A 12262-nucleotide genomic window follows, 5' to 3' on the forward strand; every position below is an offset into this window, starting at 1 on the left:
AAGTATGATCAACTATAGGCTAAATGGTGATCTTTGATCTTATTTTTAAGGATGCCTTGGACATTACTGGTATGACTCCCACCTGAAATACAGACCTATATAAAATAAACTATAACTAGGTCTATATAATAATGAAATAGGTTATACATATTAGGTTCAACTTGCTATCTGGACATGACTTTACTAAATGTATGTTAGTGTTTCTACATTTTGGTAGCGCTATTGCTACTCTGTAGTCAGTTAAATATCTGAGTTTAGCAATCACAGAATACACTACTTCTTTTCATGTACTTTACATCATATATTTTTGACTTTCTGTATGTGTTTGCTTCCACAATTTTCTCTTTATTAAAATGTGATTTTTATTGTTTAAAAATGTTATTTTATATCCATGTTAACATAGTTTATATATCGACATGTATATAAAAGAATCAATCAACCAAAATATATACATTTTACAAATAGGGCAGGTCTATCACACTTTTTATTACAATATTTACAGGGACACAACATGACTCCACCATGAGCAATATTTCTTCTGAAATGTACAAAGAATACTCCTCCACTAGGTGGTGCTAAATATCCACACTTGGAAATACAGCAGTCACAAGCTTAATAAAATCCCTACAGTGAAAGTAAAGCACAATTTTGCTTGACAGAACAATGAGCTACTACAAAAGGGCAATTGGGCAACAGGCTTACTCACAGAAGAATCCTAAATGTGGCCTGATGTCACAAGTGAAGAACATTCAATTTTGTTATTGTTATATAGCAGTAATGTGTTATTTATAAAACAGGTAGTTTACTTTTGGTGCTATATGTATAGGTAGGCCTATTTATAGGATAATTTATTGCAATAGGAAAAAAGCAGCATATTGGTCATATTGACTTGTTCTGAGGGACAGTTTAGAAAAAAAGAAACCCACTATTTTTGTTTGACTTACATTGCACCGATTGTCAACAAATCTGGCCCAAAAATCCACTGGGATGGAACCCAAACTACAGCAAAAACCATTCATGAAGTGACATCAGCTTATAATAATGATGTGTTATTAGTTTGTTTAAATTCGTTTTTTGTGTGTGTTGAAAAGTGTTACTTGTGTCTTTTAATGTATTTTTTCTGTATTTGTATGTTTTGGTGCTCATTGTTTGTTTAAAACTCTATATATACTGCTGCTGCCTGTCTTGGCCAGGGCCCTCTTGAAAAGAGGTTTTTAATCTCTACAAGTTTCTTTCCTGGTTAAATACAGGTTGATAAAACATAAACAAATACTAATAAATCTGGCATACCTTGTGACCAACTCTTTTTATTTTGTTAACCTTGCAAGTGTGTGAAAGCTATACGTTGATTTTTTTTTTTTTTTTTTTACATTTTAACCTTTAATGAACAAAACCATTTAATTAACAAGTATCAAAAATAAGTCAGTAAAATGTGTTCCATAAATGACAATCACAAAGGTTACATGACAACAAATGGACATATGATTTTTTGAATGTTATGGGGAAATTCTTAATATTCTACCAATAAATGTTGTTAAACTTACGTTGTTAAAAAAAATAATAAAATCGTAAACTATGTGAACAATCAAAATTCTTTCATATTTTAGACTAGTAATGCTAAATTAAATCCTGGTTGTATATATTCCCATTCTTAGTTTTGATATTTTTAGTGCTTATTTACTTTGTATTTAATATTATATTGTGTTTAGATTTGCTAATATTGTGTTTTTTGCTAATATTGTGTGTTTGTACAACCTGCTGCTGTAACGCCACAATTTCCCAGTCTGGGATCAATAAAGTAATTCTATTCTATTCTATTATATAATCTAATATGTAATCAGAAATGTCCTTCTCAATTGAAGTGGAAAAAACTGTTGAGCTGGAAGTGCTTTAAAAAAAATAACATGAGTGTGATTATCAATTTAAAAAAAAAAAAATCATAAAAATCAAGCGTGGGCAGTGGACACGAGTAGAAAATTCAGGAGGCGGGGCTATTTGCGTGGCGTCATAATTTATGTTGCCTAGTGTAAACAGTCCATTGGCTGAATCTTTGCGATGGGGGTTCCCTGCCCCAGATTGCAGGGGTAAAACAATAAATAGAACCTATCACTTTAAATCTGCAATCTCTGGTACAGCAGAGATCATAAACTGTTAGTTAGTTGAGCGTGGGAAACATTACGAGATACACCTGGGACACCTGTGTATTTCAGAACAGTTTACATTCGGTTACTCGTTATTTATTAAAAAAAACAAAAAAAAAACATTTCTGTCTACATAGATAGGTCTTTCATAAGGTAAGTTAGCCAAAACCTCCAAGCTAAATAAGCTCGCTATAAAACGGCTGATCAGCTAATGCTACCAGTACGAGCTAATGTTATCTAGCTGCATTGTCTAGTTTAAAACCAGGATTACTCGATAGACACGCAGTTATTATTATTATTAGATACCGAACAGGAGTGTCGTTACTGTTTGAATAACCCACTTAAGCTAAGCAGTCAAAAACATTCATATTAAACTAAATTGTCAAATCTTCCTCCTATTGTTTTCTTTGAGCTAAGCTAGCTTAGCAAGTCCACTTGTTTCATTGATCGTTGCTTCAGTCTGTAGAAGTTTACACATTATTTACTTTTAACTTGTTGGGGCCCTGATATTGTTTATAACTATTATGAGAAAACAAACGCTTGATTGTGATAACATTAACTTTATTGGTGCATTACAGTAGCTGTCTTTATCCCGTTTACAATCAGTTTAATTGAAGAGTAGTTGTTGTGTGAAGTACAGTTTACGCATCATCCTGACAGCTGTCAATGTTTTCTGCGTCGACCGGGATCGACATTGTTATTTTGTGTATGTTCTTCCGCTCGTTTTCTTTATTGACACACCGGCTAAAGGAAAAAAAAAAACTACGACGCCACAAGTTAGCTTGAGCTAAAGTTAGCGAGCTAACTAGCGGTGTCGCAAGCTGATTTCCTGTTTGTCGGACTAGCATTAGCCACTGAAGATGACAGCTAAAGAGGCCGGCTATTCAGATTTAATATGCCTTCTGTTGATTTGTCGTGAAATTAACGTCATTAGAGGTGATATTATAGACATCCAGTGGTTACCAGTGTTTGTGGAGTAACCTCATTTATGATGCAACGCGTGAATCTGTCAGGTTAAAATAAACATGCGACAAATGAGAGCATGGGCAAATGTTGTTAGCTTAGACATGGAGGGGCCTCTTCACACACTTAGCAATTTAACTACAAAAGATTGCTGCAATGTGTGAAATCTATGTTTGTGGTGTACACTGTGTTGAAAAATGGGTTTAATTTGAAATGAAGTTTCTAAGCTGCACAACTTGAAGGCCTTTACTAGTCGCTTTTATCTTCAGTCGGTTTCCCTCTTTGTCTCATTGGATGAACGTGATGGCGCAGTTGAATGTTGGCTAGTGTGTTAGCAGGCTAGCTGAAACAGTCAAATGTCTTGCCTACGCCATTGGATTGATGTGGGTCAGGTGAAACATTTGGCCTCTTCGTCAGACAAAGAAAGTGAAACGACTTAAGTGCTTCCTGTACTTGCTGCTCTAACACATGTGTGATGTTTTGCCTGGGGCTCAATAAACACTTCATGTACTAAGATGGGGGTTCCTTAAATGACCTGGATCTTTAAAATAAAATCATATAGCAGTCCTACTGAGTCAATTAATTCTAAAACTAAGTCTCCTACACTCAGTTGCCAAATCATCACGTACACTAAGTTTAAACTAATGCAGTCTAATACAATAGCTTCTGCAATAAACCCAAACATTTATGCATTTTTATTAGTTTAGTCTGTGTTTGTGTTGCTTCAACTTTATGGCAATTTCCAAGGCTGTAGTTTGTTCTTGGTACTGCTGAATTGTATTACATAATCCTGAGAAGTGAAATAGTGTGATATAATTAAAGAAACAGCTCAGTGTGATGCTAACAACACCGAAAACTGCAGCGTCCTTACCTTTTCAAATAATCTTCATCTAAGTAGGGGTTGTTTAAGGGCTGGAAACTGCATACTTTTTTTTATTTAACAATACCAAATTGATTACCAGCTTTGTGTGTATGTATTGACTTCTACATTATAACATTTTGACATTTGTTTATGTTCTGTTTCAGCACTTAATATTGTTTACCAAAGAAATGGTGATGGAGAAGCCAAGTCCCCTGCTTGTAGGGCGGGAGTTTGTGAGGCAGTATTACACACTCTTAAACAAAGCGCCTGATTTTCTGCACAGGTAATTATAGAGATATGAAATGTTAAGAGAATTATACACGTACAGATCTTGTGGCTAACTGTAATATTAATTTGCTGTATATTAATTTTCTGTAGGTTTTATGGAAGGAGTTCTTCCTATGTTCATGGGGGACTTGACCCAAGTGGGAAGCTGGCAGAAGCGGTGTACGGGCAAGCGGTAAGTGTTTTCAACCAGCTGTAATATTCACTTAGAAAATATTGAAGATAGGGAGATTAATTATAGTGCTGATAAAATAAGTGTTAATTTTAGCTCATTTAATTGAGACATAAAATAATTATTAGCATGTTTCGAGGAAGAAGTAGCAGCAGGAAACAATATTGTCACATTGAAAAAGACTTTGGGCTTCTTTGTAACAACCATACATACAGTCATATCAGTGTTTTTCATTATTGGGTTTAACTAAGTTTGAGGCTCATAAGGCTGTACAGGGCTACCTGAATGGTGAAAGTAAAAAACTAGCTGACTCAGACTAAAACCTTGTTAACATTACTTAAAAAAACAGGGCTTTTTTAATTACAGCCATAAAAAGAATGCAGAAAGTTCATGTCTACTTATTAATGTAAAGAACTGTTTTATGTCTTAAAGGGCATATTTTGCTAACTGTTCTTAATCACGTTAATTTTGATATAAACGTCCCCTCTTATTTATCTTTTTGTTCGTTATTCACTAATCTCCTAGGAAATCCACAAGAAGGTCATGTCCCTGCAGTTCAGTGAATGCCACACAAAGATCAGGCATGTGGATGCTCATGCCACACTGAGTGATGGAGTGGTGGTGCAAGTCCTCGGAGAACTGTCCAACAACGGCCAGCCCATGAGGAAGTTTATGCAGACTTTTGTGCTTGCTCCTGAGGTGAGTACCTGCGTTTTAGTGCTATTAACTGCGTATTCTGGTCGGCCAAAATAAACCTGTTTTCTTATTATATAACTTTTCTACTTCTCAATAGACACAACTTAAGCTGTGCATTTAAACAGCACTATATATCAAAACCCCTTAATTTTTCCATACAGTTCAACTGTGATCACACCTAACTGTTTGAATTTCAGTGACAGCAACAGTATCACGGTTTTGGCTTTTGATATTAAGTTGTTGGCTCAAACCAAAAACAGTAACGGAAGATGAGTGATTGCTGTATTTTAATAAGATCATTTTAAAATGCCCAGTTTTCCAAAAACAGATGTTATGGGTTTTCAATCAAATGTGATACAATTTTTTTCTTGGCTAAAATTTTCTTTCATGACACATTTAGGGTTCAGTGGCAAACAAGTTCTACGTCCACAATGACATCTTCCGCTACGAGGACGAGGTTTTTGGAGACTCTGAAGCTGAGCTTGACGAGGGTAAGATGTTCACAAACATCCTACATACACCTTTCTTTGAGTTTTTAAATTTGCTATCTACTTAATGTGTTGTTTAATTTATTTGCTTTCTCTCACGTAGAATCTGAGGAGGAAGTTGAAGAAGAGGCAGAGGAGAGGCAGCCGTCCCCTGAGCCACTTCAGGAAAGCCCCAACAGCACCACCTACTATGAATCTCACCCAGTCACGTATGCCAACACTTTGTCATAATCCCAGTCATCTATTTCAGTGTGTTGCCCTTTATATTATGTCCTTTTAAAACTTGTGTTGAAGTGACAGCATGTTGATTTGTGATCTGTAGTAATGGAGTAGAGGAGCCCATGGAGGAACCAGCTCCTGAACCAGAGCCGGAGCTTGAACCAGAGCCCAAAGCAGAGGAGACAAAACCTGAAGCAGAGGAGAAGGTTCTGGAAGAGATGGAGGAGAAGGCACCTTCACCTGTCCCTGCAGAGTCTCCCCCAAACACTCAGGAGCCTGCCAAGGTAAGACTTTAGTGTCTCTATGCAAGTTGTGTCTGTTCATAGATGTGTATATATTCAAAACTGTAACGTACTCGCTCTAAATGTCAGGGCTGGGTATTGGCAAGGCCCTCACTTTATCATATGTTTAAGGCCCCGTGTCCACCTAGTATTTTGTCGAAACACCAGCGTCTTTTTTTTCAATTGTTTTCAACGAGTAGAGAGCATTTGGGACGGACGGATGTGAAGCACTTTTCTCCTCAGTGTGCAAACGATTAATGTAAGCGCTGGACACAGAGCCGAACAAGAGTGTGGTGGTGATTCTCTCTGCAGACATCATGTATTTGATCTGTTTTATTCACTCCTCTGTGTTTTCTGTGTGTCAGTTGTTGTGCCATACTGTAAAGCTCACAGCAAACACTCAAAAAAACGTCAACATATCACTGTCCCTCTCCTGTGCTCTCAGTTGGTATGTAACAGACCAAGCTTTACCATATAATGAGAAACCAAATGGACTTTACAAATGTCAGTATTTGCAGACATGTGAGTTTGTATAATCTCTCTGTTGTTGCTGTTTAAGAGCTGCAGGTCTGGCTAAGGGCGCTGCAGATACACAGCACAGGGATGAAGAGCACTGCATATGAACAAAACCTAGCTCCTTCTTGCACGTTTGTGTGGCGCTGTAGACATTTCTATTAGTCCTTAAGAGTGTAACTGCCGTGTAACAATCACAAAATGTCTTGTTTTTATGTTAACTGATTGTCATTTTCTTAGAGACACTCGTTTTACTTAATCACTTTGTTTATATGTCACCGCTGCATTTTACCTTACCTGTGGCACCCTTACGCTCAGGAAGCCAGCCTACTAGCTGAACAGAGACGTCTACAGGCGCAGAGGTCATTGTGATAAAAATAATTTCAGGGAAATAAAAGATAATATAACCCATTTGTTGTATGGCTGAGGGGTGATAAATATGATACTGTGAAAACAAATATTGCGATACTTTAGTGTGTAATATTTTCATGCACAGCCTTACTTAATGTACAGCTTCATATATCATAGCGTTGAGTTAACCGTTCATTGGTGCATTCTTCACAGACTTTCTCCTGGGCTTCAGTAACTAGTAAAAACTTGCCTCCTACCGGCACAGTCACCTCTTCTGGAATCTCCCCCCATGTTGTTAAAGCTCCGAGCTCACAGGTAAAGAACTACAACTGGACTTGAAGTGTGAAGAATATCTTTAAAGTTGTAAAAAAAAAAAATCATATTAAATGACCTCTCGGACCACATGAGAATCAGACCAGTATGCTGTAATCAACCACTATGGGTGATGCCGTGCTGCTAAGTGTGGCACTGCTCTGTGTTTTTTCAGCAGAGCTTCTGTCTGACTCCTTGTTTCTGTTTGTTAAAGTTGAATTTAAAGCCTTGATACATGTATGAAAGTGCAAGTCATTTGTAAAGAAGTCGGCTTTAATAAGGGGGACAGATTTTCACGAACAAAAAAGAAAATGAAAAAGTGAAAGATGAGTGGCTGAATGTTTCGTACCAATATGTCATACAAATGATTGCTTTGACATAAAGAAATAATGATATTAATGATAACAACCCACACAGCCAAGAATTGAAGCCAAACCGGAGTCACAGACCGCACCTTCGAGACCCAGAGACCAGCGCACACGTGACAGACCGGCCTTTACTCAGCGTGGTCCCAGACCTGGTAATGCAAACATGCAGTCGCATTAATTTAAGTTTTATCACAACTTTTATCGTTTCACTTGACTTGTTCTTACCTCTTGGATGTCTTTTGTCACTTTTAGATGGTGTTGCATCTTCAGAGTCACAAACTGGAAAACCACACTTGAGTTTTGTAAACAAAGGTAAAGATCAAAGTTTAGGTCAATTCACCTAGAAGTCACTTTCATGTCCTATTCGTAGGAGTTTAATGTAGATGATGCGCCTGAGCTGATCTGAGTTTTTGTTCTGACATGTAGGTGGACGGGCAGACACTGAATCTGGTGACATGGATAGCAGGCGGATTGTGCGGTACCCGGACAGCCACCAGCTCTTTGTCGGAAACCTTCCACATGACATTGACGAGAGCGAGCTCAAAGAATTCTTCATGAGTGAGTTTCAACTAAAGAAAGCTACATCTGTCAACTCGTGTTTTAAAACGACGTACACTTTTTTTTTTAAGGTGAATAAATAAAAGCCAAACCATTTATTTTCTTGCAGCATATGGAAATGTGGTGGAGCTGCGGATCAACACCAAGGGTGTTGGTGGAAAGCTGCCCAACTTTGGATTTGTTGTCTTTGACGACTCTGACCCTGTGCAAAGAATCCTGGGGGCCAAGGTAGACGGGGCATGTATAACTTTTTCATTACCCACTCATTCTTTGGTGGTGGTTTGGTGACGCACATTTCCACTTTAATTTTTAACCTAAACCTGTCACAGTAGGGTTAAACTCCCTACTCAACTGTTAAAGTAAGATGTGATGTAAAAGTTTTCTTTTTGTTCTGTTGGGAACAAATCGAGTTTGGAAGGTGTGTTTCCAATCCGAGATTGATACTTTCAGGCATGTGTGAGTTGGCCGCCTTGCCCATTGATATTTTATTGCATCATAACGTAGGCAATGTTAGACTAAACGCCAGACAGCTCTCTCTGGAACCCCATCTACAACATGACACTATGAAACTGGCTTCTTTCCAATGAATTAGTGAGTTGTATTCTTTGAGTGTAGGACTCGACTTGGTCTGGACTCAGCCTTAAAGAGGGATTTATTTTTTCATTGGGAAACTTTGACGTGTTACAGCAGAGGCTACACGAGGACAGGTTGTCTATCTTGTGTGCAAACCAGTGAATGATGTGGGTGGTGAAATAAATTGGGTGATTTAAAGGGTCTTTTTCTCCCTCTGGTATTGACCTTACATGTCTTCTTGCAGCCCATCATGTTTCGAGGCGAGGTGCGTCTGAATGTGGAGGAGAAGAAGACACGGGCGGTGCGTGAGCGAGAGACCAGGGGTGGAGGAGACGAACGCCGGGACATGCGACGCAACGACCGGGGCCCTGGAAGTTCCCGTGGCATTGTGGGAAGTGGAATGATGCGGGAACGCGATGGGAGGGGACCACCACCTCGAGGCGGCATGGCTCCAAAACCTGGCATGGGCTCTGGAAGAGGCTCCGGTGGCCAGGGAGAAGGTCGCTTCACCACCCAGCGCCGCTGAGAAGAGCACCACCTGCAGCTTGGAAGTAGTACCGTGTTCTTCATCTTCAACCGTTCTCGTTAACGAAAAGAAATCTTCATGTATAAACGTATATATTTGTTTTTTGTTTAATTTTGATTTTTTTTTGTTCCCTCTTTGCTTTGGAATGTGACACAGCCTGTCAACCATTTGTTTGTGAAATAGACAAACAGAAATAAGCAAACAGAAAATTTCGCTTATTACTTGTGAGCTGAGCGTCCTTTTTCAGGTAACTCAAGAATTCACAAACTTTAATTTGTAAATTCGTGAAAAAAGGCAAACCAACCAGGAGTAATCTGCCACATTAGGAGGGACTGATGAGACTTTTAAGTACGACAATACAGCCCATCATTTGGAAAAGAGATTATATGCCTTGACTTAACTGGGGCGCTGCTTCACGAGATCCCTCTATTGCACATTTTATATGGTAGTTTTCTGCCCGTTACTGTTGGAAAAGAGTGAGATGCAAAATTTGTGCAGTTCCAGGGGAAAGGCTTGCCTTTTACTTTTTTCCTTTTGAGAGACCACTGCTTCAAAATTGCATAATGCACTCATCAATATGCACTAATGGGTACTTTTTTGTCGTATTACATTGACATCAATGCTCGGAATGCAGCTGGAGAGACCTGTTTTGTCTCCGAGCGATACGACTTACCGGAGCAGGCTTACAGCCTGTCTGCTGTGACCAATGTACTTTTCACACTTTTGACCCAAAACTACGCTTCAATTACTGCTGGATGGACAAGATGACAAGCAAATCTACATTCTATTTTTCCTCATTTATAAATCAAATAAATAAGAAAAGAGCTCAAATCTTGGACTTTCACAAAATGAGTGGGGGGACTAAGGATAAACAAGAAACAAAGCTGAACAATAGAAGAGTGGTGGTATTGATGGCTGCTCGCTTTTTTTTTTCTTCTTTTAATTCCAAGTACGTTTTTTTCTTCATGTTTTTCCTTGCAAGCTAAAAGCGAAACTGGGATGGACGACCCCTCCCTCCCTCTTTCCACCCTCCCTGTCTGAAGCGCAAAGTTCCAGAATAAATGTACAGCAAAATCATAGTTTACTGTATGTTTTGTTTTCTGTGCATCTTTTCATTTCTCTCTCTTGACTTGATAAGAGCATGATGGTGCCTTCTTTTTCACCTTTTCCAGTCTTACTAAAGTGGTTCGGGGCTTTGCCGCCTCACAATACGGAGCTGCTCATTTTGAACTTCTGGGAGCAGACACACAAAAAAGAAATTGCAGTATTCACAAGATTTAATTTTTACAGGTGCATATTTCTTTTTTGCCCATACTGTTTTACTACCTAAGATGTTCTGTTGTGAGTTTTGTACATTTTGTTTTGTATTGTCTGTTCTGGGTTTTGTAGAGACAATTGGTGCCTCAAGTTCTGTTTGATGTTAAATGGTTAAAGAGGTGCATCTGAAGAACTTCTCCCCCAACCAATGAAAAAAGGTACATTAAAGATGGTGACAGAGAAATGCTTGGTCTTTGGTTTACATGTCATAGCTCCAACAAAAACGGTGAATCACTTTGATTCAGAAAGTGGTCATCCTTACTTTCAGTCTGACTATTTCTTTTTATTTTTATTTTATTTTTAAACTCATGGCAGCAGGTGGGATAAATCCCTGAACACAGAAGTTGTCAGACTTTTTCTCCACAACAGTTTTGTAATGATCTGTGGAGAGTGGGCTGGCCGTAATTCCAGCCTAAAGACAAGCAAATAATTGTGCTCATACTTTTCTAGCCGTTTCTGCATTTTTATGTTCATATGCTGGTTATGCATTGTGCTTATGTTATTCACTCTTGTTTCCATTCAAGGCGAGCCTAATCTGAATGCCATGGTAGTTGTCTACGTATTGCCCTCTCGTGTGTTTCGTCTTTGTACCACTCTGTAGGGAAGGAAAACCCAAGCACGAGACATTTTATTTTTTATTTGTTTGTAACCTTGCACTGAAATGGGAAATGAAAATCGATGTAGCATTTTTCTGGACAAATATACTGAATGAGGTCTTCCTTGTCTGGTGGTATTGCACTATTCCCAACATTTCTGGGACAATCTGTCAGTTTGAACACAGCCTCTCTCCAAATTCCTCATCAGGCAAAGAAAAGAGAAAATAGGGATGAACTAGCCTTTGCTTGCTTGCAAACCAGATTTGATGCAGGTTGATTTTATGTAGTTTTCCACATTATTGCTGGGCTATTCTCCCTTTTATAGTTGAGGTTCAGTATTTCCTGATGTGGGATTAGTTTTCAATACAGAGACTCTTAATTTGTTACCATCAGTCTTTGACAGAATATAACAGAAAAAAATTGAAAAGCTCTTTGGTCTAGTGTTTTTTTATCAGACATCTCTTACTAGGTGCCTCTACCCCAATTGTTTATTTGTCAGGTAATTGCTTAACATGGGCACTTGAATGCAACCTTCTTTTTGGAGCAATGGTCACTGTAAAGAGTGGTGAAGAAGAGCCATCATGCTTTCAGACCAATCTGTGCTTTTACATGGTTGTGATGGTTTAAAAAAATCACGTCTGAACATATACATTTAAAGGTTGGATAGTTATTTTTCATAAAGGTTTAAGAAAACCACGCCCCTTATCCAAACATGAGAAGGATCCTGAAAACATTCTAAAGAAACTGTACCTGTACTTTCCTGTGGTTGAAAATGCAGTAGAGTGGATCCTCATTGTGAATCATTCCAGTCCTTTGTTTTTTCAAATGGAAATAGAAGTACCTTCTTGGCTTTAGTAGGTGTGGTAAACAGTTGGCTGCCATCCTAATTTTCCTGTGTTTACCCTTTACTTGTTGCTAGTACAAAAGTGTTGCAGGTGGAGAATCGTTTTTTTTTTTTTTTTTTCTTTTGTTCTTTTTTCCTTTCTATTTTGAATGTGTTGGACTTAACATACAATAAACTACTGATATCAGCACCACTCA

The 12262-nt window shown here is 38.3% G+C and overlaps 1 protein-coding gene across 2 annotated transcripts; it reads left to right on the forward strand.

The window, feature by feature from the left end:
• The first annotated feature begins 2115 nt into the window (after positions 1-2115).
• g3bp2a (G3BP stress granule assembly factor 2a) lies at positions 2116-12262 on the forward strand. Of its 2 annotated transcripts, none has more exons than XM_061057754.1 (13): positions 2116-2294; positions 4131-4249; positions 4345-4426; positions 4949-5122; positions 5520-5610; positions 5711-5816; positions 5930-6110; positions 7185-7286; positions 7701-7803; positions 7904-7963; positions 8078-8209; positions 8319-8446; positions 9027-12262. In XM_061057754.1, the coding sequence occupies exons 2-13, from the start codon at positions 4155-4157 to the stop codon at positions 9306-9308; spliced, it is 1536 nt and encodes a 511-aa protein (XP_060913737.1). In that variant the 5' UTR covers positions 2116-2294; positions 4131-4154; the 3' UTR covers positions 9309-12262. The 2 variants fall into 2 exon arrangements, with proteins under 2 accessions (XP_060913737.1, XP_060913745.1); XM_061057762.1 differs by having other exon boundaries at positions 8319-8437.

This window comes from Labrus mixtus, chromosome 2, assembly GCF_963584025.1.
Source record: "Labrus mixtus chromosome 2, fLabMix1.1, whole genome shotgun sequence".
NCBI classification, from domain to species: Eukaryota; Metazoa; Chordata; class Actinopteri; order Labriformes; family Labridae; genus Labrus; species Labrus mixtus.